Source organism: Prorops nasuta, unplaced genomic scaffold (genome assembly GCF_024137725.1).
Source record: "Prorops nasuta isolate Cenicafe-Biocafe unplaced genomic scaffold, Cenicafe_Pnas_1.2 PNAS00021, whole genome shotgun sequence".
NCBI lineage: Eukaryota > Metazoa > Arthropoda > Insecta > Hymenoptera > Bethylidae > Prorops > Prorops nasuta.
In genome coordinates, this window is record NW_027116818.1 from 973,018 (window position 1) to 999,027 (window position 26,010).

General features: G+C 35.0%; 1 protein-coding gene across 2 annotated transcripts in view; it reads left to right on the forward strand.

The window, feature by feature from the left end:
- raskol (Ras GTPase-activating protein raskol) overlaps window positions 1–26,010 on the forward strand; it is a 182,040-nt gene that overhangs the window by 78,672 nt on the left and 77,358 nt on the right. The window contains exons 3-4 of one of the 2 annotated variants that reach the window (XM_066739919.1): window positions 7,427–7,468; window positions 10,415–10,601. In XM_066739919.1, the coding sequence (XP_066596016.1) occupies window positions 7,427–7,468; window positions 10,415–10,601 (229 nt within the window). The remainder of the gene's footprint in view (window positions 1–7,426; window positions 7,469–10,414; window positions 10,602–26,010) is intronic. The other variant, XM_066739920.1, reaches the window with a different exon arrangement.

The window sequence follows — 26,010 nt, forward strand, 5'->3', positions numbered from 1 at the left end:
CTAATATTTTTTCTGCAAATTTCAATAAAGGAAGATCTTCTCGAACGAGGCAGAATTACATCCTCTCCACGGATGAGTCAGGGGTTTTGCGGGTTCAGCATTTTTTTGCCCGAGTTCCGTGTATTCATACTCGTCACGTACGGTACAAACGGTATGCGAGAAAAAAATGCAACCCTCGCAGAGAGAATCGCTTTCAGAGGGGTGAACGGATGTCTCGCTGTATTAAATCGTGGCTGTCTGCCTACCTTGGTAGCCTCCATCTCTCTTCTCTTTCCCACCCCCTCTTATCTCACCCCCTAGCTTCGTCATCTCTGTTTTTCTTCTGTATATTCGTATCATGTTCCTCGTCCATTCCTTTTCATTCTTCCTCTCCAGAATCTTTCCACGCGAGGCTTCTTCGGCAAGACGCGACTGGAATATGCTGGCCACGATTAAATCCAACCCTTTCTCTATCTACCGCTCGCATCATCTTTGAATCTCGCCTCTCTCAGTCCGCACCTTTACCATTCATTCGCTATATACTTTTATGTCACCGAGCCCCATCCGTAATACACGGTGCATCTTCCATTTAATCTCACCTGAAAGGACCAGTCGGATTAAATTTTTCAGAGACATCGAGGAGACCAGTGTGAAGTTAGCACCTCAAATTTTAAAAATGGAAAAATACCAAACAGTTCTAGTAGCACTCGGACAAGATCTATGGTTTCTTGCTATTTTTCCAAAACTTCTGCGGATTGAACTCGAAAAACTATAAAAAGATGATGTGCGGTGTCAACTTCGCATTCTCTAATATTCAAACGCTAATATCCATTAAACTAAAAGTCCTATCCATAAAAACTATTAGACATAGTGATAGAAGTCTTTAGGGTGCTATCAGAACTCTAGTGAAAAATGGAAAATTAAAAAAAAAATTAAAACAATATTAAACATTTTTTTTAAACATTTTTTAACAGTTCTATAGGCAAATACATGGCAGTGCTTATGGCACCCCATCAAGTAAAATCGAAAAGTCTTATGGAACTTTTCGATTAAATCAACTCTTTAAGAGTTACAAACGATTTTGAATTGTAGACCTTGAAGGCTGGGATTGCGATTTCTCGCTATCATGACTGATCGGAACATACTGCACTGATAATTTTAGATTTCAAGCTGTCATTTTTGACTAACAATTAGCGTACGCTTGCTTAGCTCTGACTGTTTTTCATTTAAGACACATTTAATGCTTGCTTACAGTGTACTCAGTAGTTGAATGAGCGATTAGTGATCAAGAGACACGGTAGTGTCTCGATGGTAAGTAATTAAAATAATCCTTAGATAAACTATAGGGCCGGAATGTAGTTTTTAGTACTGATATCTTTTTCTTTTCAAGGAAATTTTAAATATATCTTAATTGAAGAAAGCGTAATTGCACTTTATTTATTTTTCTATTCTTTAAATATTTATTATACATGTCAAGTACATTGACAGGCGAATTTCTTTAATTTCATTTCAATCCTTTTTGCTGCTAAGGATTATCTTAATTACTTGTTTTTTTTTACACGTAAGTGTTTTTTAGGGTATACATAATTAGAATGTTTTTACTTACTTTGGAAAAAGTTAGACTGTATTTACTTTTTCACGTAAATAGTCACGTGAGGAGTGACTTTGGTAGTTAAATTCACCTTCATGCCTTTTTCCTTCAAGTCATCATATTTATAAAATATGTTATTATCTGTGTAAACATATGAATTGTAATGACCCATAGTATGTAGTGAAGTTTAACATACTACACCAGCCAGTACGTAAATATAATCTCCAACTTTAATAGTTCTTGTTATATTTCCCAATAAGTAATTAGAAATTTGTATATTTTCTTTATATTTCTGAATGTAATAAGGATCTGTTAAGACACTTGTATCTATAATAATATTAGGACCGAAAGTTCGTAAAATGGTTATTTCGTGTCTATATATTTCTTGCAAATTATATGATCTGAGAGACTATCGTCTATCGATTCTTGAATTGATTGCATACCATTTTGTATCAAAATATTAATATTTACATTTAAAAATGTATTTTGTACTAGATCAGAATAGTTGTTACAGTTTGCGCAATATTTTTTATGTGTACAGCTTGGTAGGTCCCTAAATATATATTCTGCTAGATGAGCAGTATTGCACTTTGTATTTAATACAATACAATTTGTAGTTATAGATTCTTCTTTGAATAATCCCGTATCATACAATATGTCAGCCCTCTGTTGATAATGCCTGCTTAAAATTTGTCCTGTATTTAATACTGAGGAAGCAAGTTTCATTGTGCAATTATTGCTTTCATCAATAAATTTCTTGTAAACCGCATTTACTTTTCAATACCAGCTAAAATAACCTGTAATATTGAATCGAAATATAGTCTAATTCCTTCGATAATTTGCAATGCTGACAAAGCTAAGATCTTATTTTAATCTAATTAGACCTGATATTAATTTATTCGAGATATTTTGTAGGTCAAAAACAGGCCATGACAAATTCATGTACATTATTATTATAGGAGAATCAGTCTTAGTGTTACGTCGACAATGAGCATGCTCACGGTTCGCCATAGAAACGTATAAACACATATTCCTGTATATGCACACGTGAATATACATATACGAATTATCCAAAAGGATTCGTATTATCATATTTTCTTTTCAAACATACCAATCACAATCTATCTAACAAATATTCATGGGCAAGAGGACGAGTAGCATGCTGGCGTGACGATCGCGACGTTCGGGTAAATTCGGGCACGTGATCGATATTTCGAATCGATTCGGGGAGGCGCGATCAGAGACAATGATGTTCGGGTAAAAGTTAGTTCTTGTCTTGACCTCGTCATAAAAGCACGTCTTGTTCTCGTGATCCTATGAACGATAACCGAGCACGTCATCAAACAATTAAACAGAATAAAGAATATTTATTGTTTCGAAATCAAGAGTGGAAAATAATTTCTACCCTATATATCGGAAAATAATTCTGATAAAACACTTAGAATCCACCTATTTCCGGTTTCTTTCAATATCTCGTTGAACACTTACATAGCCAAAATTAGTTATCAGAATTTTCACGAGAGTATTTTATCCAAAAAGATGGAATAAATTTTTGCACAACATTGGTGAGAATGTTTTGCGAGTCTAGACTGTAGGTTATATATTTCTTGAAGAATAAATTCCCTAGGACTTGGGCGACACGTTGTGTAAACGTTGTCGACGTCGGCTTCTGGGTCGTCTCGGTGGGGTTTGAGGCGAGACAAAAGCTTCTTAGCTACTTACTGTGCCTGAAAACTGATACCAATCACGATTCTCCGTGTACCAAATGCACCAAGAAGAATATACCGCTTCCCTTTATTTATGAAAGAGCGAGGCACTTGCAAGAACTCCGTGGCTCGCCACTGCGAGCACATTATGCACGTTACTCGCGACTCTCTTGTCACCGAAAATAAATTCTACCTTATACTATACTGTCCTCCCTCACCCCCCTTCCCCTTAGGGATTCATCGATCGTACCGATCTGCCCAACCACTTTGACTCTCTCTGTATAAGTCTTCGTTGACAGGAACAATAAAACTTTGTCTTCCTTCGCATCAAGATCGATTCTACTATTTATCCAGCAGCTGCTTTCCAGTTTCTTCTTTAACTTTTATTAGCTTATCCCCTCCCCCTTTACTCTATCAATTATATGTTTCATATTTGTCGTGATATACTTTTAAATAAAAAAAAATTGATTAAATATATATCTATAAGGGAGAGTAGTAGATTTTATGAATAATATAATAACTTCAGATTTTTATTATCTTTGTGAATTTTTGTTATAATATTACAGTAATAATTGATTTCACAAAATAACTATAACAAAGACATCATGATGTCCATAAAATATAGAATATAGTAAAAATGAGAGGATTCGGTTGGTTCCTGGTCGTCCATGGTCAGACGTTGATAAGGCCTCCCAAGTGTCTGTTCGTCTTTCTCCTGATCCTCCTCATCCTCTCTATCTTGGTGCTAGACGCGTTACCAGCTTTCTGCAAAGGGTAGAAGCTTGCAAAGTCGAAAAGGCACAGAAATGCATTTCCTGCCACATAGCAAAGAGGGAACGTAGCACCTTCGACTTTTCTTCAGATTAGAATGGTTTGAGGCAGCTCCTAAGATTCTCTCTTTTGCTACTTCTGAAGGAAATCCACCAAGATTCTCCCCTCTTCCTATAAATCCAACATGTATTTTTTCTGCACTCTTCAGTCCCTAGAAATCTTGAAGCAGTACAAACGGAATAACCACGAATAAAAAAAATTGTTTAAACTTGAAAAATCTAATTAAATATATAATTCAACATTAAGGAAGATGTCTAAAAAATGAGATAGACTAAAGAACAAAACTAAACGTTTGTATGGACTCGAGAGTATCTTTTTAAGCAAATTAAAGTGTTGGAATTAATTTAAGATTGGAAGAAGAGGGTAGATAGGCGACTGGGGAATCTCTCTTAGCGATGCAAAGCGTTCAATTAACTCGCTGAACAATGTCCCTGGTAGGTTCTCCCGTAATCTCTTCTTGCTCTAGCTTTTTCTGGCCAGTTGTGGCTTGACATTTCGCGGTGAGTCTCGACATCATCAGTAAAGTAATCTCATCAGGCTTAATAATGTCTGTGGGTAGACGTACAAAGGGCCTTAAAACTCGGATATTCGAGAAGGTTCGAAGGTCACGTGGTTGTTGGTTGGGAAAATAACAGACTCGATGGAGGAAAAGTCGAGATGTCGACGACGAGGAAATGGGAGAACGAGGGGAATGAAGAGTGAGAGCTACTAGGGAGGGGGGAGGGGGTAGATTAGTAGGGAAGGAGACAAACTATAGCGAGGTTTGTGCACGAAGGGTGCATTTATATCAGGCCCAGTCAGAGGCAGAGGTACTACCAGCAACTAAGAAGGGTAAAGATAAACAGGGTGACGTTATCAAGTCGATGCTGCATCCGCCAAGACCATTATCCGTCATGGTAAACGTTTCCTTCCGCCTTCATTCATCCATGACTTAAAAAACTTCTCTACAGAAAGCTTCCTATAATACCTTTTCCCCAGCACTTACCTGCGATCATTTTATCGACTACTCTCTGATTGTGCATTGAAAAAATATACCTTTGTTATGTTAAGAGTAACCAAATGGCAGGATTATCTCGGTTTATCTTTCTCTTTTTTTTTAATAGTTGATAATGTAAATTATAGTAGCCTCATTCAGCCTCGGCTTTATTGCCTTCATTTAGCAAGGCACACGATCTAGAATTTCACCAGTTATTGCTACTGTATACCTCGAGAGAAGCTCTTGGAGTGGCCTCTCGTTAGAAATTCACGGACAGGCTTCTCGCGAAAAGCTCCTTTTTCAACGAGCTCGTTGATCTCTGGCTCTAAGCTCCTAGTAAATAAATTTATAAGTATTGCTTGTGTGGAAAATTTTTACTCTTGGGAATATCACTCGTACAGATTAAACAACTTTCCACGAGGTTAAATGAATCTACTCAAAACTTATGCGATGTTTAACACAATTTTTTTGTGTAGGAGAAGGCCGATGATTGAAAATTAATACAATCCTCGTAATTCATTTTTCGGCCTGATGCGAATAAGAATTTTTCAAGTTATAGTGTATCTTAAGTACTTTCCTCGAGAAAAAGCTTCATTTTATCACCGAACGCTTGATATAAATTTGTAAGCTCTGGCCTCGCAGAAAGATATTATTCAAAAATGTGGCTTAAAAGAGACGCGATGCTTTAAGGACTGTAGTGAACTATGTATAGGATAGAAGCGTTACTTTAAGAACGTAATAAAAGCAAGGCGTCGTTTACTTTTATAGAGAAATGTACGACGTTAGAGGCAGCGAAATGTAAAATTTGTTCTCCGAGCAATTTCTTAGGAAAATGTCCTTGAAACCACATTTCTTTACGTTAAAGACCGGAAGACACTGATAAGTTATCTATTCCTTTTTTTCGATAAAACTTTTATTGTTGGTTGGATAAATCGAAGCTGAGAAAAAGTTTCGTTCTGTTTGATTTTGTAAAGACTTGTGCTGGCAGTATGAAAGAATATCGGATATATCGAAGAAGGCTTTTCCTCTCAGGACTAAGATTTCGCTCTTTGCGAAAAGTTTTTCAATTAAACGACCTTCGGGATGATTGGAGAAGAATCGATGAGGCAATTGGATAGATAAAGGAATGTATATATTATGTACGTGCTGCTATTATCGGTTTGATCAATTCACTTCCGGGACTGAGCTGGAATACCAGCTGAATTATCCTGGCGTAAAGAAAGGGATCGTACGTGCACTTGGAATCACTCGAGGAAATTGATATTGATCATATCTATCGATGCGCAGTTAAGGTACATTTAATCACGAATTCTTGATTTACTCTGAATGCTCTCGAATGATTTATTCAATCCTCTGCTTTTCGAATAGAGCTTCTTGGTCTCATCAAACTATTTTTCCTACGATCAAACGATCTTTATATATATATCCAATGAACGATCAAAGTAAAATTGGAACAAAGAGAAAAGTTGATGTAAATTTATAATTTTATTAGTTTTAAGGACACTGGTTAAAAACTTTTGTAGATTCTAAATAATTTATATTTGACTTATATATTATGAAGTTATATCAATCTTCTTTTTAAATTATTACTTTATTTGTACCCATACGAAATTTTGTAAGTATTAAAGACAAATGTATATTTGTAAGGTGGGTTTGTGTTTGGAGTGTGAGCACTTTTCTGTGTCGGAGGAGTTGGCAGACGCCTACACGCAACGCAACTATGCTTTTTCACAAAGATTCCCCTGTTGAAGTAAGTTGCTTTTCAGCCTCAGTCTCGAGTCTTCGGTCTTCCTCGAGTGGACCAGCTCTTCCAGTCGTGTACATATAAACCCAATTATAAAAGCATGCATCTGACATTCAAGAAAAATCCTATAGTGGCAGCTGAATTATGATAAGTTTTCTTCGGACAGACCAATTAATCGATCAATTATATCCAGGTTCAAGTTCTCTACAGACACCTAACGAGCCATCGAAAATGTCAATTATTTGCAAGAGCTTTGCTGATTAGGTCCTGGATACCATTAATTTCCAAGTTAACTAATGGATTCTCCAACCTTTCACCCCAAGTCCTTGATCCTTAAAGTGTCTCATGCCAAATCGAACCAAAGATTCCGTATCAAGATTAATCATTGTAATTAATTAATATTTAACGATAAATGGTATTGATTACAAAACTTGTATGACGTTTTCACGATAATATAATAAGCTTATATTAGCACATTAATTTTCTCAAGCATACTTTAAGGCTTACGATACAATACTTTATCACTGAAACTGGTTGGACCCGATATAATTGGATAAATGCTACTTTCACTTAATAACATGAATTTTTTTTGGACGCAGCTTTTCGCCGGGACAGCTTGTATGTTCAAGTCGCACAGCAAGGTTTGTTTCTTTTTCACTACATCTGTGTCTTTTATCATGTCAATGAATTGTTTCATCAGCGTTGTAATAAACACCATACACACATGTTTAAATCACTGTTATAATAAACTGGATTCACAAACACAACAAATGTTACGTATTACACTTTTTGTGAATTTTTACTAATGCCAGACACTGCACAACCGAATTAGTTTAATAAACATCATTTACTTACGAAGTACAGCATTGTAAGAGGCAAGTGAAGGTGTGGAAGTGGTCAGGAAGTGGCTAAAATTGGATTAAATTACGTCGACCGTACTTTGCGCTGACGTAGCATTCTAACAATGTAATTTCTTATCCTCCCAACATTTTCATTCTCTCACCAAGGCCAGAGCTATTTCCTAGTTTTCACGTCTCTCCTCCTACATCCTTGAACACTTTCAATCTCCCTAACTCTCAGATTCTCCCAACTTTACTTTCTTTCTTCAACAAATCTTTTCCTATATTTAAATCCCACTCAAATCGAGTATTTATTTATAATGTCTACATTACTTTGTGTACTTAAGTAAAATATCTATTAATTTAATGATATTTCTTTGTAAGTATGTAAATTTCAGTTTTTATATTTGCACAAAATTAAATCATCTTAATTATGCAAGGTTAAGTTGTGTAAGGTACTGAATGACTCAGCATGAAGACTTGGGGAAGATTTAGGAGAGGAAAATGTAGAAATTTTATAATATATCAAAACAGAGAAGGATATAAAAGGGCAAAGTGGAATTCGCGTAATGCACGTGGTGCATATTCAGATACTCGGGCTGCTTAATTAAATTAATGAGGCAACGTTGGGAGGGGATTAGGCTCGTGGGCATTATTGTGTTCGGTTCCGAAAAGAATGCGAATGCTAATTGGTGGATCCGTAGGTGCTTGCCGATGTTTCGCTCGCACTCCTGTAATTGGACACATTTGTTCGCGTCTAGTTCGTAATTACAGTTAACGCGTTAACTGCGAAACCCAGTCGCAGCTTGTTCCACCGCGATCGATGTGCAAGGGCAGAGGGCGATTACTCCCCTCACCGAAATCAACCCCCTATTTTCTAAAACAAAAAAAGAAAAAAAAACAGATTTATTTCTTGAGTTAAACGTATCGAATTGTACACTGGCCTTCAACGATTTCGGTCATAAAAATTAACGATCGAGGTGTTTTAACTAATTAAGTTTCTATGTTTTTAATTTCAAAAGCAAAATCCAAGAAGTACTTAAATCCTCAACGATTTTGCTCCTGAGATTAATAAGATAATAACTTAATTATTTAAAACATCCCTATCGTTAATTATTAGAAGCAAAATCAATGAATACTACCATTTTTTTTTTTTTGAAAGATTTTTCTCTTGAGATTTGAAAAAGAGACAATTTTTACGATCAAAATTGAAAATGGAAAATCAGCACATTTTTTAACACGTTATTTTCGAGTTGAACCCGCCTAATGCGAATCTAAGGGTCGAAGTGAAATATTCAGAATTCGTGCAATTTAATTTTGTTGGACGCATGAAAAAGTCTGGTGGGATTGGTCGTACGGCGCGGCACGATTTTGCTGGTAAAAAATTGGCTCGCTGACCGAGCGTGCCGGCAGCTTCCAGCAGGAGCGGACGTCGGTTCAATAATTGGTAGATTATCGAGTGGAATGCAAGCACCGGATCGTGCGAGGAACCAACCGAAATTAATAACGACTCTCACGAGCAAAACACCCGAATTTGGAGTTACGAGGAAGGGGATTGGGCCCCTCAGTTTTTTTCTTTCTTCCTCCTTCCTATACTCCCCCCCCCCTCCACCCTCCCCCTATTCTCACTTCAGTTTGGCTACGCTTAAGCTGCACCGTTCAATGAGCTTTAATTACTGACGTCAGCATGTCGCCAGGTCAATCCACAATATTTTAAGATAAAACTGGTTAGAACGATCCAGTCGAAGCTCGGACCTTGTACAGTGCACTCAATTTCTTCCTCCAAAATTTTCTTCAAGATTTCCAAATTTTTCCCAACATTTATCATTTTTATCCTTATAGTGATTTTATAGAGTGCTTTATACTTGTCTTTGACACACGTTTGCTCTTGACAAATTTTTCGTTTCGAGACTCTCGCGAATTTTCTGCAGCTTTGTAATTTATCTTGCTAAATGACGTGGCTGAAAATACTATTAATTAGAGAAAATGAGTTCTCCGGGCTGCTCGACGAAGATGGACGTGATTCGTGGCTGCGTGAGTGTCGCTTTGCTTCATTTTACACGACAGAAATGGTCTTTTCGTTTTAAGCGAGTTTTTCAGCTGCCTTAATCGGTCGCTTTGTGTGTTACGAGAACCGATTTGTACTCCTAATTGGACTATTTCCATACTATATTCATGCTTTCGAAGTTTAAGCTTTTTTTCAGCATTTAAACTGTAACGTAATACAGTGTATATTTATTTATTTACAGTAATTTTGTTTCATTGCATAGTTTAGTTTTCGCTATAGCTATCATGTGTTGTAAATATTTTGTGTATAGTTACAATGAAGTCGTGGAGAACTGTTGTTGTAAATTTCCATAGAGTTGTAAAAGGAGAAAATAAAACAGTATTGTTAAACTACCAAATTATTAAAATTAAAATATAAAATTACACCTAATTCGTAGGCAACTTTGTAACCCTGTTTATCCTTACAAAATCTTTACACCAACTATTTACAGTACAATAGAATGTAATCTTTTCCTGTCTAGTGTTCGTACACGTGTATTTTGCAGAGACTAAAAGTAACGTAAAAAATTGTGTTTGGTTTGATGTCCATTTTAGCCAGAAAGTTTTTCGATTTTGGTTAAAGATCACGTTACATTTATAGGACCATTGGTTGCGTTTTGACGGGTTTTGTTGTAACGGTGGTGTAGTAGGAAACGAGCAGCAATGGTTATATGACTAACGGTGATTTGCTTGATTTTTTAGCTCGGGGATGCAATGTTTGTGGAACTACCACGTGTGCGTCTGGACGGTGGTGCACGTGCCTTTCGGCAATATTGGGGCTACGAAGCTCGACCTTTGGCACCTCCGCCGCCATTAATCGAGGAGGACGAAGCTGCGATCGAACCAGAGACGGTCAGCCTCCGGGAAGCCAACACCGCGTCTCCGATAGGTAAGCCTATTTTTAACTGATATCGATTTATTTATACACTACACTTTGCACAAAACTATCCCATATTTTCTCACGAAACTCAAGTTCTATAAAAAAAATATCAGAGTTCGAAACACTTTCTGATATTTTTCATAATTTAAAAAAAATTGTATTTGTTTTTTAAATTCGTATATATAATAGCTATTAAAATGTGATCTTCATTAGTGAAGAAACTTAACGAACTTTATTGTGCAATTTTACAAGGTGACCTACCATTGTTTGCATTTTGTTTTCTGCTTCAATGCTGAAGCCTGCAAAGTTTGGTTTAGTGAAAAGCCTGTCTCCCTTTTCGTTTTACTCTCGTGAGTTTTATCTCTTGGTGTATAACGGTGGGAAACTTTGTCTGGTTGGTATTAATTGCCCTTTGTTTCTGCAGCCCCTGTCACAGACTTTGACTGTTCGTCCTTAACGAGCAGACATTGTTTGAATTTTTTCGAGTATAAATTTCTGTCCTCTGATTAGTCTGCTTATTCTACATTATCATAATAAGGTAAAATCCAAATGGTTTGATAAATCTCTCGATTTTTTTCATAAAACTCCCATCCTTATGTTAGAAAGAAATTTCTACCTTATCGACTGTTAACACGCAGATTTCGTTGTTACCCAAGAAGCTCCTTTCACTGTTCCTCTCACTTATCATCGATCAATGATTGAGTTATACTCGTTTTCAACAGATGGCATTAATATTTAATATTGTAAATTCTATAATGTCCAAATCATTTTATTATTTAACATTTTTTAATCTTGTTCACATTTTCTTTTATCAATAATAATTAAATTCTATACAGATATCAATTTTGTGCCTAATATTTTGATAATAATATTACAATTATTGTACTCTATTTATATTTTCTCAAATTCCACAGAAAGTTACTCTAGTAATAAACTATAATGATCTTCTTCATGATTGTCATGATACTAACAAATATTATATGAATCAGCGAGCAATCGATTCAGCAACGTCAAATAGGAATTTTTTTTTATTATTAAATACAATCAATCATTATAATAATTAAAACAGCATTGAATAATAGAATAATCCTTGAAATTTACGTCATTATTTTTACGTAACAAAAGAAAATAAACTAAATAAAGAAAAATACGTACGAGTCTTTGAATAGCATTTTATTTACCTGAATTACTTAGTGCAAGTATTTAAGGATCTATCACCCTGATGTTTAAAGACACTGGAGCCTTATTCTTTATTACCGTAAGACGATATGCTTTGTAGCATTGCAGTGTGTGTAACGCTGATTCTACTCCTTGCTCTTTCCTTTCTCAAGTTACATATTCTACACTCTCGCATTTTTCTCCAGCTTCAACTTCACTGTTGTAACCGTCACCACTATCGTATGTCTGATAAATCTTAGGTTTAATTTACTATCTATCGAAAGCTAGAGATAGCCAAGGCTTTGAAGTGCACCATGTGTTGTGTCATTTGTCTTATAAATTAGTCAAGTGATAGGAAATGTTACCGATAATTAAAAAAAATTAATTAAACAAAAATTTATCAGGTTATCTCTTATCCATTGCATAAAAAAGAGTCAAATAAAACTATCAACCGTCTTTTCAATAGTAAATATTTATTTTCCACGAACAATGACCAATTGAGACTAGTTGACTGAATCTTTTTTTATTTCGATTATCGTTTAAGCATTGTTGGATAAACCGGATATGCTCCTCTCACCGGAAGAACCATCCCAGTTCGAACTAACACGTTACTTGAACCTTGTGTGTCCCTGGACCTTCCTTCCCCTCTTTTTTTTCATGTGTCATCACCGAGCGTTCTTGGGTGCGTTCGAGCTAAAGCAATGCACAAATTAATGAGTTCACGCCCCCATTAACTCAACGCCTGTCTTAACTGTTTTCATCATACTGTGAGCACAAGTCCTGTCATTTTAATTTCTAATTCTAGTATCAATTATGTCGATTTATACTGATCACAAAGCTTCACTACGTGTTAGAAAATAATGTCAGCAAATTTTTAACTTTTCATATCATCGGTATATGATATAAAGCTGAATAGAAAAATAAAAGATGTACAATTAAAATAAACACACTTTTTATGGTGATTTAAAATTGTATTCAAGTAAAGTCTGGATAGATTAAAATAATTCAGGAATTAGTGTGTTCAAAAAAAAAATTATAAGCTTTGGTGATAAATCCGCACGGTAGAATTGAAGCATCTCAGAGAGGAAGAGTGGATTTTGTTAGAATTTTTTGTGGATGATCCGGAGCTGACAAAGATCATAGAGTACCAAATGAGACTCGTGTCTGTACGTTAAGTGACACGATTAAATGATCAAACCACGTGATTCGTATGCCGAAGCTACGTCGAACGTGACAAATTTATGCAGCCAGGAAAAAGCTTTTATTCCCTGAATCCTAAATGACGATTAAAATCAGTCATGAAAAAAGGATGTTTGTGACTAAGAAGCTAAATCGAAGAGTAGATCTATTATAGAAATTAAAATTATTCAAGGACGAAGTAAAAAAAAACTTAATAAAAAAGTTGAAACTCATTAAGAATTTTATAATTAAAGTTGAATTTTTTTAAAGTTACTATTTTCAATAGTACCACTGTTCTATTTTTAACGTTGAATCCTTCACTGCATAATCTTCTTAGAAATTAGAGAAAAGAGTCTAGGTGCAAATTAAAATGTTCGATTCGCACGATTTCTAGCACCTGCTTGTACAGAACGAATGTTCGTATTGTTAATTCATTCATTGAAAAGACTCTGATGTCAGCAGAATTAAGATCGAGATATTTTACCTGGTTCGCACTCGCGACCCTAATTGCCCCATTGTTTGCTCCCCTGGACTATTCTAGATATTCCAAGTAAAGTCTGTTAATTGCAACTTTCTCCAGCACCACGATGCATCTAATACGCTTCGTGGGAATTTTGGTCCAGAAAAGGAAGATTAAACGTTACGTAAAATATGGAATAACATTTAACACTAAAGGATATTCTATAAATGTGACTTTACATTTTAAAAAATCGTTCAATCATCAAATGGTAGATTTAGTATTGAATTATCTTATTATAATTAAAAAAGACACAAAAAAACTACAACTCCAAATATAAATATTAATTTTAACCCTGAATCGATTGAAAATCGAGTTTGTAAATGGAAGTTTATAAATAGGATTAACCAATCAGTGAGTAATGCGTTGGGATTACAAACTGCGTACGTCCATACGGAAAATCATACGTATTCCTCCTCAGTTTCTTGCAATCCAGCGACACGAGTTGACGCAAAACATTGAAAGTTTTATCGTCCAACTGGTGAACCACATCCTATACAAGGATTCGCGTGATTATATTGTTAAGAACAGTTGCAGTGTGATTTGTCCCATGATCCTGTAACTGCGGAAGGAATTTCAGTGCTGTGCTGAAGAAAATTGCGGAAATTATTTGAAAAAATTTTAGTCGATTGAATTCATCGAGGGGAAAGACCGGAGAATATCTTAATGGAATCTTCATGGTTTGTTTAGAAGACAAATCTGTCGTTGGTGGAGCAAAGTTCTCCCTCTTCTCCCACCAATGGCCATGTCGAGTGATCCGATTGGCTAACGCTTAACAAGCGTGAATCCTCTTCATCGAAAGAGTCCTCGGCGCCGGATGCGATAAACTACGTTCTCCTCCTCCTCCTCCTCCTCCTTCTTCAGCAACACGATATAAGTGCGTTAACGCCATCATACCGACTCCGGCGTGTCGTCGGTTAGTTTTAAATCCCACGTGATCCTGATCCAGCAATTGTCCTTTAAATTGTGATCTAAAAGAGTGAAATATTTTTTATGAAATTTTGTAATATTTTCTCTCATCGGTTAATTATCATTTTGGTTTGTGTCTGTTATTAAAATGTAATGCTCATTGTATATTCTCGATTCCAGTGTGTCGACGTTGGTTTGTTTTAAGTCCCACGTGATCCTGATCCATCTACCGTTTTCCAAAATTTAATTCCCCATCATTATTACAGAAAGTTTGAGTGAGTGCTTCAAACGTGATGCAGTTTGTTCACCCTGCGACGATATTTAGATGGTGTGGTTGGTTGAGCGTGAAATATCTAGTGTTTCGAGTTAAAGAGTTGAGTTTAATGGAAACTGTCAGTGGCACGAGGCGGTGGTCTAACGTGCATTATCGTCGCGTGACTTTGTGCCCACGTGTAGTTCCATCAGTTTCTGTGAAGCTTTAATCATGCTTTTTATATACGACCAATTTTAACATTCACGCTTTCCACGCTTTTCCCTGGAAAATCCCAGAAGAGCCACGCGATACGTGCTGCATACGTGGTTAAGCTCACCGATGCATATTACAGTTTTTGATAAGACGTGTTAAGGTCACTCCCCTACAAATTGTTCGATAATATAGAATGGTTTCAGTGTCACTCGGTGTGGTGATAAGATTAAAGTAGCTTATTTTGGAGATAAAATTTTGAAGAAAAAATATATATATATTGCAGTATCGATTCGAGTATCTATATACAATGGAAAATTAATCAAAAGTATTTTCATGGGAGAATAAAAATGTTCAAGTGATCAGTGACCTTGTAATCGTTATCAAAAACGTAATTTCATGAGAGGAATATTTCAGTTGTGGCCAGAGTTAATTGCTGCTTGTGTTTCATCGGGTCAGAGGTCAGTGGTTGATTAACCCAGTTTTTGGTTCATTCTCAATGATGCCAGAATTGGGATTATGGTGCTACAGTGACATAATTTGCAAAGAACAGTGAATTTAATATAAAAAAAATTGAAGTCACTGTGCAGTCTGTTATCAGTGTTATGTAATTTTTAATAAACGTGCGAAAATGAGCCATAGGAAAGTGTGGAACTCGATCGTTCGGCGAAAGAAGAAGAATCATCTGGATTTATCACCCAAGGATAAAAAATCCTCGGGTAATAATTGTGAGTCAATTTCTTCGACGAAGATCTTTTTCAATTCATTATTATAATAACAGTATTTTAAGAGGTGATGGGAGTTGCAAAGAGATGCTTTTAATTGAAATGTACATATATACGTATCTATGTTTTTTTCTTTCATTCAGACGTGGCGCATGCTTTCATCAAGCATTTCTCATTATCATAATTTACAATCGTGGACCACACAAAAGCATTACTCAAAAGCCCTTGGTTTGTCCGAGGAAATGAAAACCACAGCTCACTCGAGCTTATTGTTTGAAATCCCTAAATATATCTTGCTGGAAATAACGTGTTTCCTCGTTTAGCATTGAATGTTGGCACTGTGAATACGTGGAATGTGCATAGCAGTGATAGGTAATCTCATTTTAAGTTTCATGCTTTGAACGATGAATCTGGTGCACAATCGTACGCTGAAGTGAAATTAATGCTGAATGGTAAAACAGCAGAAAAATTACATTAAAAATTATAGGATATAAGAGAAAAAATTAAAAAATATATGATTATTGGGAGAGTGATACGATTTTAACTGCAATCTTCGTACATTTAATTAAAAATCACTGTCTGCCACGTAACCACGAGGAAGTAATTTTACCGGCTGTGCTACGGAATTCCAACGAACCTCCTTGCTCTTTACAGATGAATATCTCTTTACTCATTTATTTAACTTGGTCGTTTCACGAAATAATTTCAAACTTTGAACTTTCTGCTTTATATCTAACGATAAATCTTTTGATATTTCAGAACTTTGCGAAACTTTAACCAAGGTATTATTTCACAAGTAATTAACTGTATAGTATGATTTTCAAGTGAAATTTTGGTAATGATAGTTATGAGCAAAAATCGTTTGACGTAATAGCATGAACTTGGTTGATTTCCATTGTAATTTTTATCGTCGTTTGTTACGGATTGTTGGGTTTGGAATTTCCAAGGTCGTCAAAGAGAGAGAAAGAGAGCAAAAGAGAAGATGTGTCAACACGAGGTGGTATATGGAAGAAACGAAGCGGATAGAAAACCCTGAGGGATACGCTTGAAACGCTTATTGCACCGTGCACTTTGTGCTCCGGTAACATAAGGAGACAATAGTGCCGAAGAAACGCGATATTACACTACCGTGCTTCGGTTACTTGGTTTATAATTTAATCACCTGGATGCCCTTTCTTAATTGCAAATACCGCAGCAACTCGTGCTCGCGTGCACCACCAATATATGCAATTGTTTAACCATTGCTGACCTAAACAGCTATCGTGTAATCAGTTTTTATAAACTGCAAAAAAATTCTCGTATTACCTTGACTAATTATACCATAAATTAGACTTGCATTACATTCACTTTTCAATTTTTTCTTTTCTTGTTTAATTTGTCTTCTGGAAATTATTGAAATTATAGTAGTTTAATATATAATTAGATGAATATTTGATAGGTGATCAGTAGATTTAGTGGAAAGACCATAGAAAAAATAGACAAGAATTTATTAAAAATTAAAAATAGTGTTAATTGTTGTTTTACCTGTATGTGAAGGCTGCTTGGTTTAAACTCTCTCTCTCTCTCTCTCTCTCTCTCTCTCTCTCTCTCTCTCTCTCTCTCTCTCTCTCTCTCTCTCGTGTGTTATCCCTTCTAAGTTTTAAGGATATTCAGTCTTAATCCACTCCTCCTTGGCACATCTGCTGTAAGCTAAAGCGAATGATGCTAAGAGCACGAAAATAGTTTCACCTAGTCGATGCTTTCAACCACTAAATTTCCCTAAACGCCTCTATGTCAGTCAGCAAGTGGAATTTTTAAAATGTATTCGACATGTTTATTCGTGTTAAAGCTTCTCCACTTAACGGTATCTATTTTCAACATTTACTCTTTAACTAAAAAGAACATTTTTTTTTAAGAATTTCACTAGACATATTCATAATGTTTTTCTCGAAATCTTTCAATTAAAATAAATGTTATTAAAGTTAGTATATATTCCTTGTGGTAATATTATTAATCTTCTATATATATTTTGTAATATATTTTTATTAAATTATTTCTAAAGAAACAATCATATTTTTGTATCCCTATTTTTTTCTTTGATTTTTGGCGGTATGGGATTCTTCAGAAAAAAAACCACAATCTTCCGGCCAGAATAATCAGGTTTTAGAGGATAATTGCGAGTACTCGTCACTGAGAACCATTACAATTCCATTACAATACCGCAAAAGCAAGCTCGCATTTCTCGTGACAGATTACAAGGGACCCACACTAATGGACCTCGGACAACGGAAGTGTTTAAGACTGGTGATCTGTCAGGACACGCTTGGCTGGGTTAAATGTTGATAATGTTACCATATAGACAATGGTACCCTGGCTACTATGGTTGTTCAGTCCAATCAATGTTCACTGAAGCACCAAATTACAGATGAAGAAATACAACATAATTCTATATAATTTATACTTCATAAAATATAAAATTTTATCTATGTTATCGAGATTTGTTAGAATTATTTGTTACACTATATGTGTGTGTGTGTGTGTGTGTGTGTATTGATAGTAAAATAATAAAAAAAATTTGAGTGACCACATAGTGCAATACGTAAACAAAGTTAAAGTACAAAGTGTTGTGATGACAGGAATATTCAAATAGTTTCAGAGTAAACGCAATAACGTCTTATCGGACATTGGTTTAGGTCTGTCTTTCTCCGCCCACGATTTTCTGTGAGTCACCGAGAGAGCCCCTTGATTGCTTTGTCCAGGAAATGCAACTTGTTCACAGCAATATGACGTCGATAATATCACCTTTATGCCATGCAATAAATTAATCCTCACTTGTTCATTATTCCAACAAAATTATCCATCGCAATAAACGAGATTCTTGTTAATTTTTCTAATAATTAAATACGATTATCAAAATCACGTAGCATGTTTTTATATTATTAATATAATTATTAGTGATCAATCATAATTACTTTTTTGATAATAATGATCATAAAATATTTTATAAGGAGAGCTAAATTTTAATTAAATTCTGAATTATTCTGTAATAGTTTTGTAATATGCATTAATTTTTATTATATGCATATTTATAATATTTTTTATTTATTGTAGCATTTATGCTATATGCATCGTTGGAGAAATGCCTTAACAGGATATAGGCTTACGGAAGTGTTTCCGTTATTGTTCGTGGGATTTATCATGCTACGGGATAGCCAAGATTCTTCTTTAAATTTTTCGTATAACGAGCCACTTTTATAAACCGCATTTTTCATTTGACTAATTCAACGTCATAAAATTCCATGCCGCTTGCAAATTTTGTATAAATCATAACTTAACGCTTTCTTCATTCTACTGACAGATTTCTTATTTCAAATAAAATTTCTCGTTAAAATATACTTACAAATTTTGTCTAGCCCCCCTATTAAGGCGGGTAACTACATTGCCCAGGAATGGATCCGAAAGGAAAGATAGACACACTTTGGACCCTCACTCAATATCTTGCTTGCAGGAGCAGGGACCCAGTCATCACTCTGTGTATTGTAAGTTCGTGTGTACGATAATTAGGTGTTTACTTTTTTAATTAAAAATTGAAATTAAATAATTTTTGCATTAACAATATTATTATAAGACTCTAAATTATTTATTCCAAAGCAATTCATTATTTTGAGAGGACAATTTTATTTTCAAGCACAGTTATAGAGTTGCTTATTCAACAAATATTTCCTATTAATGACTATAGGTGATATAATGATACAAATTAAAATAAGTAAAATGAAATAATTGCAACTTAGAGAAAGTTATCCTCATGACATGATACAGGACTTCGAATTAGCTGTACACAATTTCTGTTTTCACCATCTGTTCCCATATACCAAACACATGGTCACTGAAAAACTCGAAGAAGTACCAAAGTTCCGGATCGCCAACATGTGACGTCATGTTTTGCACAGTCCTGACACTTATGTAAACTCAGTTAAGTGAATCCACGTGACTAAGTTGTTCTCGACGACGAACTGATCGATATTTTCACACCCAAAGCCGGATCTGCCAGTAATGTTTGTTTACTTTGTTTATCTACAAATACATTTAATTTATTCCTGTACCAACTAATTAATTGCATTTGCCAAACAATTATATAAATACAAGGTGTCTCATAAATAAGAAATGCATCAGCAGTGGAACAAAATAAATTAAAAAAATTAATTTTAATAAGAGAAAAACAATATACTCTATACATATATATATAAATATTTAAGTACTCCTTCCACCTTGTCCCATTTTCTCTGGCAGGAGTTAAAGGTCCAACTGATGAACTTCCAAGTACCAGTGAAATTGTAATCAGAGCCAAGAAAAGATTTGCAAATTTAGCAATCTCATCGACGAATGAACATTCAGGTTGTATCTCAATACAGATGAGAAAGGTTATGAGGGTTGCGAAATTAGCATTATTGGACGAGGCTGATGGCTGCATCGGTGAATCTTACGGAAGCTTCGACGTCAAAATGGATAATCGTTTTCCTCGATGTTTACACGGGAGTATGAACGCGCTCGTTGGCTGGAAACGTGCCAGCGATATTTTTACACGTTTGCCATTGGAGAGTACAGGGGTAGGGGAGGGAAGGGGGTCTACTGCAGAATGCAGTACAACCGCAATACAGCCGGATCTATGGCCAATCCTGGCAAAACTCGTGCGAATAGCAAATTTTTATGACGAAGAGAGAAAAAAGAAAGCAATCTGAGTTTTCTCGTTGCTGTTATATATTGCACTATCTCTCCTCTTAAACGATGACCCAAATATCCGCTTTTCGTCCAGAGACTTGTGGGATTCAGTTTCAATCGAACAGAAATCCTTGACAAGACCTAGCAGAATAGTAAATAACTATTTATTATTTTACAAGCTATTATATTTTTAAATATATTTTTTTCCATAGGGATAATGTTGTATGGTACTAGTATTCTTTATTAAAAATGAACATCGTTGAGAAAAAACTCTGTAGCATTCAGGAGAAACAGAATAATGCTGCAGGAAAGTGGACCAACCGTGTGGAAATTGGATGAGACGGGTGGTACACGGCGCTTTCAAGGAATTACGCAAAATGCAACAATTCAGACTCGAGCCGAGAACCGTCTGAAGAACGAAAAACAGTCGCTGAGTGAATATCGTCAATGCTAATCCTCCGAGTAGGCGCTAACAATAAGCTGCGTAATAATATGCGATTTCTGCCTGCTACAGCTGAAAATGCGATTACTGGAATTATCTTCTCAACATTGAACAGCACTGCAAACCGTAGACTGACGTTTTAAATTAATTAATATAGCAGATTATTGAATTATATTTAATCGTAGAGGAGTGGCATAGTATTGGTTCTGTTTAGGGTAATAAAACGAGGAGCCAACATTTGCTCTGATAAGTTTTGATCAGTTGAATAATTGATTAATGATAATTCCAGTAGGAATATTTATTATAGTAAATATAAGAGTATTTTTTGTTTTTAAAAATTATTGAGTTTGAAGAATAAACGAATCTGCAAATTATTCAGAAGCTACTGGATCATGGTAGCAAATAAGAAATCCTTATAATAATGTACGACCTGGTTCCTTTCCACCATGGTTCATCCCATTCAGGTCAGCTATAAAGACCTTCATTTTATTAGCCTCCACTGGAAAAAATAAAATGTGCTTTCATCAGGTAGTTAGTGCAAAATGCTAATCTTCTCACGAGAAACGCGATCATTGAAATCCTCAAAGACTAAATTCTACCCAGAGTCATAATAACATTTCTGAATTTCTATTAAGCAATTGTATTTTGTGTTCAAGTGGTAATAAATAATACGAGAATTTATTTTATTGTGTGTATATAGTGCTATACTAAAATCGTGATATAAATTAATAATGGAATTTCTAAAATCCCAGGAAACTCGTGCGCCTTATGGCACACCTCGCATCTTTATTTGTTCGCACAGACGAATATCTCTCTCAGCTCGCATGAAAGTTGCATTGATATTGCGCAACGTGAGAAGTGTTACGAATCGTCCGAGTTTTCAGATCGAAACGGCGGGTGCATAATAAGTACAATCACTAAATCTATTTAATTACAAATCTTCAATTGTTAAACAATTCAGTGTGAAACTTTCTAAATATTTTTATATTCACATTTTTATTATATATTCCTGTTACAATATCAGAGTATTTTTTGCATGAATCAGTAAATAGATTTTATATTAGAAGTTACAAATGTAAGAATTATAGAAACATTCGTGTACAAGGAGATATAAAAGAAATGACTTTTATGATTATTAGAGCAGTTACAAAATATTAATTCATAACTGGAGAGATACTAATAAGGAAAATGTAAGACTAGTCAAAGGAAACTTGTTAAAGTTTCACGAAGTTTCGCTCAGTATTACATATATATATATATATGATAAGACCAAAGTTGAGTGACCCAAAAATCCCATTGGTTTTAACGTGGATAAAGCAAACAGAGTTCTGAGTTACCCTCGAACGTGATACAAGAATGCCATTACCGAAATTGAAGCAATCGCCTTCAGCTATTATTTGGATAGTGATCAGGATGGAAAACTTTGGGGACTTTCGATTGTAATGAGAAATCTCTCTGTGATTTCCTTTATTAAACAAAAATGTTATAAATAATCTGATATTAAATTAGAATAATTGTATAAATTTGATAATAAATTATTTATTAATTTTTAGATTTATTATTCTCATCAAATACTCATTATACACATGATCGTGGGATTTATTTTGAATCAACAATAAAAAAATTATTGTATTTAGTAATGACATGCAACAGAATCACAATTGCTACTCGAGGGACTTATGTTTACGTGGAAACTGTTACAAAGAAAATTTGAATTGAGTTTAATCTGCAAGTTTGCCCTTGGCCAACCAGATTGTGGCTCGTGTATCGTACACTTGACCCAAGTGCAGGTCGATGCTAACGTTCCCATTAATTTTCGTGCCATCCTTCTCTTTCTGTCCAGGGTGTATTCTTATTCGTTCGTGGCACCCCTTGCATTTAGCCAATCAGCGACTGGCCCCTTAATCTTTGGCACAAATAGAATCAGAAGAGTGCAAACATTTCATCCTTTGAGCTGTGCAACGAATTAAATATCGTGCTTTATTTTTATCTGGGGTGGTTCCCCATTCGATAGGAAATTATAAATATAAACAGATGTGCAATAAAAATTCTTAATTACAATGTAGTTTTTTAAATAATTACTTGAATATAACATTAAAAATCACTGTGAATTTTTTTCCTGTTACAGGTGAGTTAAGATCACTGTCTCTGCCTAGGGGCTTCCCAGCAGAAATTATCTTGGGGCAGAAAGATGAAGGTAAAGAGCAATACATGATATTTTTTATTTTTAAGGTAGTAAATAATGTAAATTCTGTCCATTTGGAAAACACGTTATTTCGAATGATTAATGGCAATGAGTGGTAGTATAGTAGCTGAAGATTTTGTTGGGAGATATTTTCTAACTAAGAATCTTAAGCAACAAGCAAGATTCAAAAAATGTTAACTTGTATGGCGGTAAACAACTGAGGATTCCAAACCCCTAATTTGGATCTCTGAGTTGGATATCTACAGACATTGGCACTCGGAAGTGGCAACTACTATAATTACGTTGGTTTAATAGCAAGGCATCTTACATTCTTGTAACCTTATAAAGCTGTACATTAGTGACTGCAGTATATTCAACGATTATTCTATGTACTACAGCAACCTTGAAAAGTAAAGTAATTCAATAGATTTCTAACAACTTTTGTATATAAAGAAATCTTAAATTTCTAAGCTTTAATGAGCAAAAGTTGAATGTAAATGAAATCTTTCGTATTAAATAAACAGTTAAATGAATGCTAAATAAAGAAATTATTTATATAAACCATACAAAATTAGTTGGGAAAAGTACATTTGTGTTTAATTAATAAAACTCAGGATATAAATTAATTTATTTTATAATGAGGACTGCATCACTCATATATTATTATGTAGCAAGTCTCTTTAGAAGAAAATCCAATAAATCTCTTCAAGGTTACTAGTATTCGCCCCTTGGGCAACAACTTACGTTTCGGTTTAGTTTATTTTCGACAGAACTCGAGCAATACTCGTTTTCTCAGCGGACAACGGACACGCTCGCCTGGAAGGGACTTCCTAGCAGATCATGACTATAGTCCATCTGTTAATTATTTAAATTGGAGTACACAGCATACTCGCACTTGCAGCTGTCGTGCGTCCTCAATACACATATTATATGTGTGCGTAGACGTGTCTCCGGTCTTCTCACAAATACCTATAACACACGCAACTTGTAGTAAACCTGGATGCGTTTCACCCCCCTCCCCTCAACTTAACCAATATGATCCATCATATGTTTTATCTCTCTATTAATCAACAATTTACCTTCGTTTATCTTTTCCCAAGTTTTTTCCTCATCAAACCACCTACCACCTTATTTTCATTCAAGAATCTTCAGAATTTCTCAGTGGGCATATTACGAACATTTTTCTTCAACAATCTTTCTTCTTATAATTCTTTCCGATTAAACACGAGACCGCCCATTGAGATCTACGGTTTAGCTTTCACCTCCATCTTCAATTGTTCATTGTTCTTTGAGCACCCATTGTCAAAATGGTCGCTGTTGCGTGGATGGAGTCTCAGGTACCGGAAGTTGTATACGAAGAGGAAAATATTACTAGACATAGTGGGCCTAACAGGTGGTCGTACTTTGGTAATGTTTTTTAAGTAAGAGTCCTTTTTTTCTCACCATTCTGTCTCTTGTAATTTGTTACAAACTAATTTCCTGATCTCGACATGGTTATATATACTAGTCAACTACGAGTGTACATTCATACTTGGAGAACACTTTTATCAATGCCATGCCGTACCAGTTGATTATTAAAAGACGAAACATGTTCCCACGTGTTCGTTTCCTACGATTTGATATTTCATCTGGACAAGTATTAATGTGATGTAAACCGTTATTGTTCTTTTTACTGAAGAACCAGATTTTCCCAGTGCTAATGAAACCGATAAATCAGATATTATTTCACGTTAATGGGAGTTTTGGTTGAAAGAACGAACGTTTATTAATTGCTTTTATTCTTTACTGATTAATAATCAGTATTCTTATTTTCAACAGATTTTAATTAATTTTGTACGAAATTAATTCGATGTTTTTATTATCGTGAAAAATGTTGAGTTTAGAACGACGAGAATCAATTATTGCCTTAATTGGAGCAGAGTTGAGAGCCACTCGTGACTCGCGATGATTTTGACTTAAGCTCTCTTTCAGATAGTCTGCACGTGCAGAAAGGTGCACAGGTTTCGAGCCATGGACTATGGAGCACCAATTGACCCAGCTCGAACCCTCGCAACATTGTTAGTCTTTTATGTCAGTCGTTAAACTTCGTATTTGAAACAGCTTTAAAATTAGAAGGCTCCTATCTCGATGACTTTGTTAAATCTCAAATTACTTCTCCTTGAAAGACTGATAAAAAAATGATTAATTTTTTAAATAAAAAATTAATATTGCAATAAGAAAATGTATAATAAAAATTTTATAATGTTTATAATAATCTTTCACTAATTATTAAATTACTACTCCCAATCTGCTAAATTTCAGATTCGATTTCAAGAATTAGTGTTTAAAAAGTGGGAATATATTGAAGTGGGATTCTTTTTAAATGCACCGGGGCATCTTTCCTTTTTTTTCATATATATTTGATCAAATCTTCAATATGCATCGAAAAAATACCTCTACTAAAATAAGTCGCCTTTATTATCACAACTTTGAAGAAAACTGCAAAATGTACATTTTTTATCGACCACCAATTAGGAGGCTTGGAATTTACTAACGTGTAAGGTGCGACTCCACAAGAAATTTATCTTCCCAATCTATGGCATTCCTGCGAGCTAAACGCCACCAGCAATCGATCACTCCTGCAATAAAGATAATTAACGAGCCCCAACTCCCTCCCTATAATTTCTACGTACACCACCAGCTAACCCTTGTTATTATTTTATACATTTAATTTATCGCTAAAATGCCTCTGTTAACCTACCTCACGTGCTCCAAAATTAGCGGTAACGTTATTCTTGAATTTAGTAGCGAGCATTTAATTAATTATCAGATTTGAAAAAAATTGAATTTATTTTAAATTTTCGTGAGACTCAGATGAATTTTGGTGGACGTGAACTGGGAACATGGGTCAAGTGGCGAAACCAAGGGGAGGTGAGCAGGAAAAGGGTACTTGAGCTGGAATAATAAGGAACCTCGTTACACGATTACAGAGAGAAATAGAGAAAGCGGTGGAAAGAAGAGCAAATTCTTCCTAAAAAAAGTAAGCATCAACTTTCAACACTGGCCAAACGAGTGCCACACTTGACAATTTAGCTCATTTTTGTTGACAAAAAAACACTGGCTCTGTTACACATATTAACATTGTAAAGTAGCTGTACGTTCA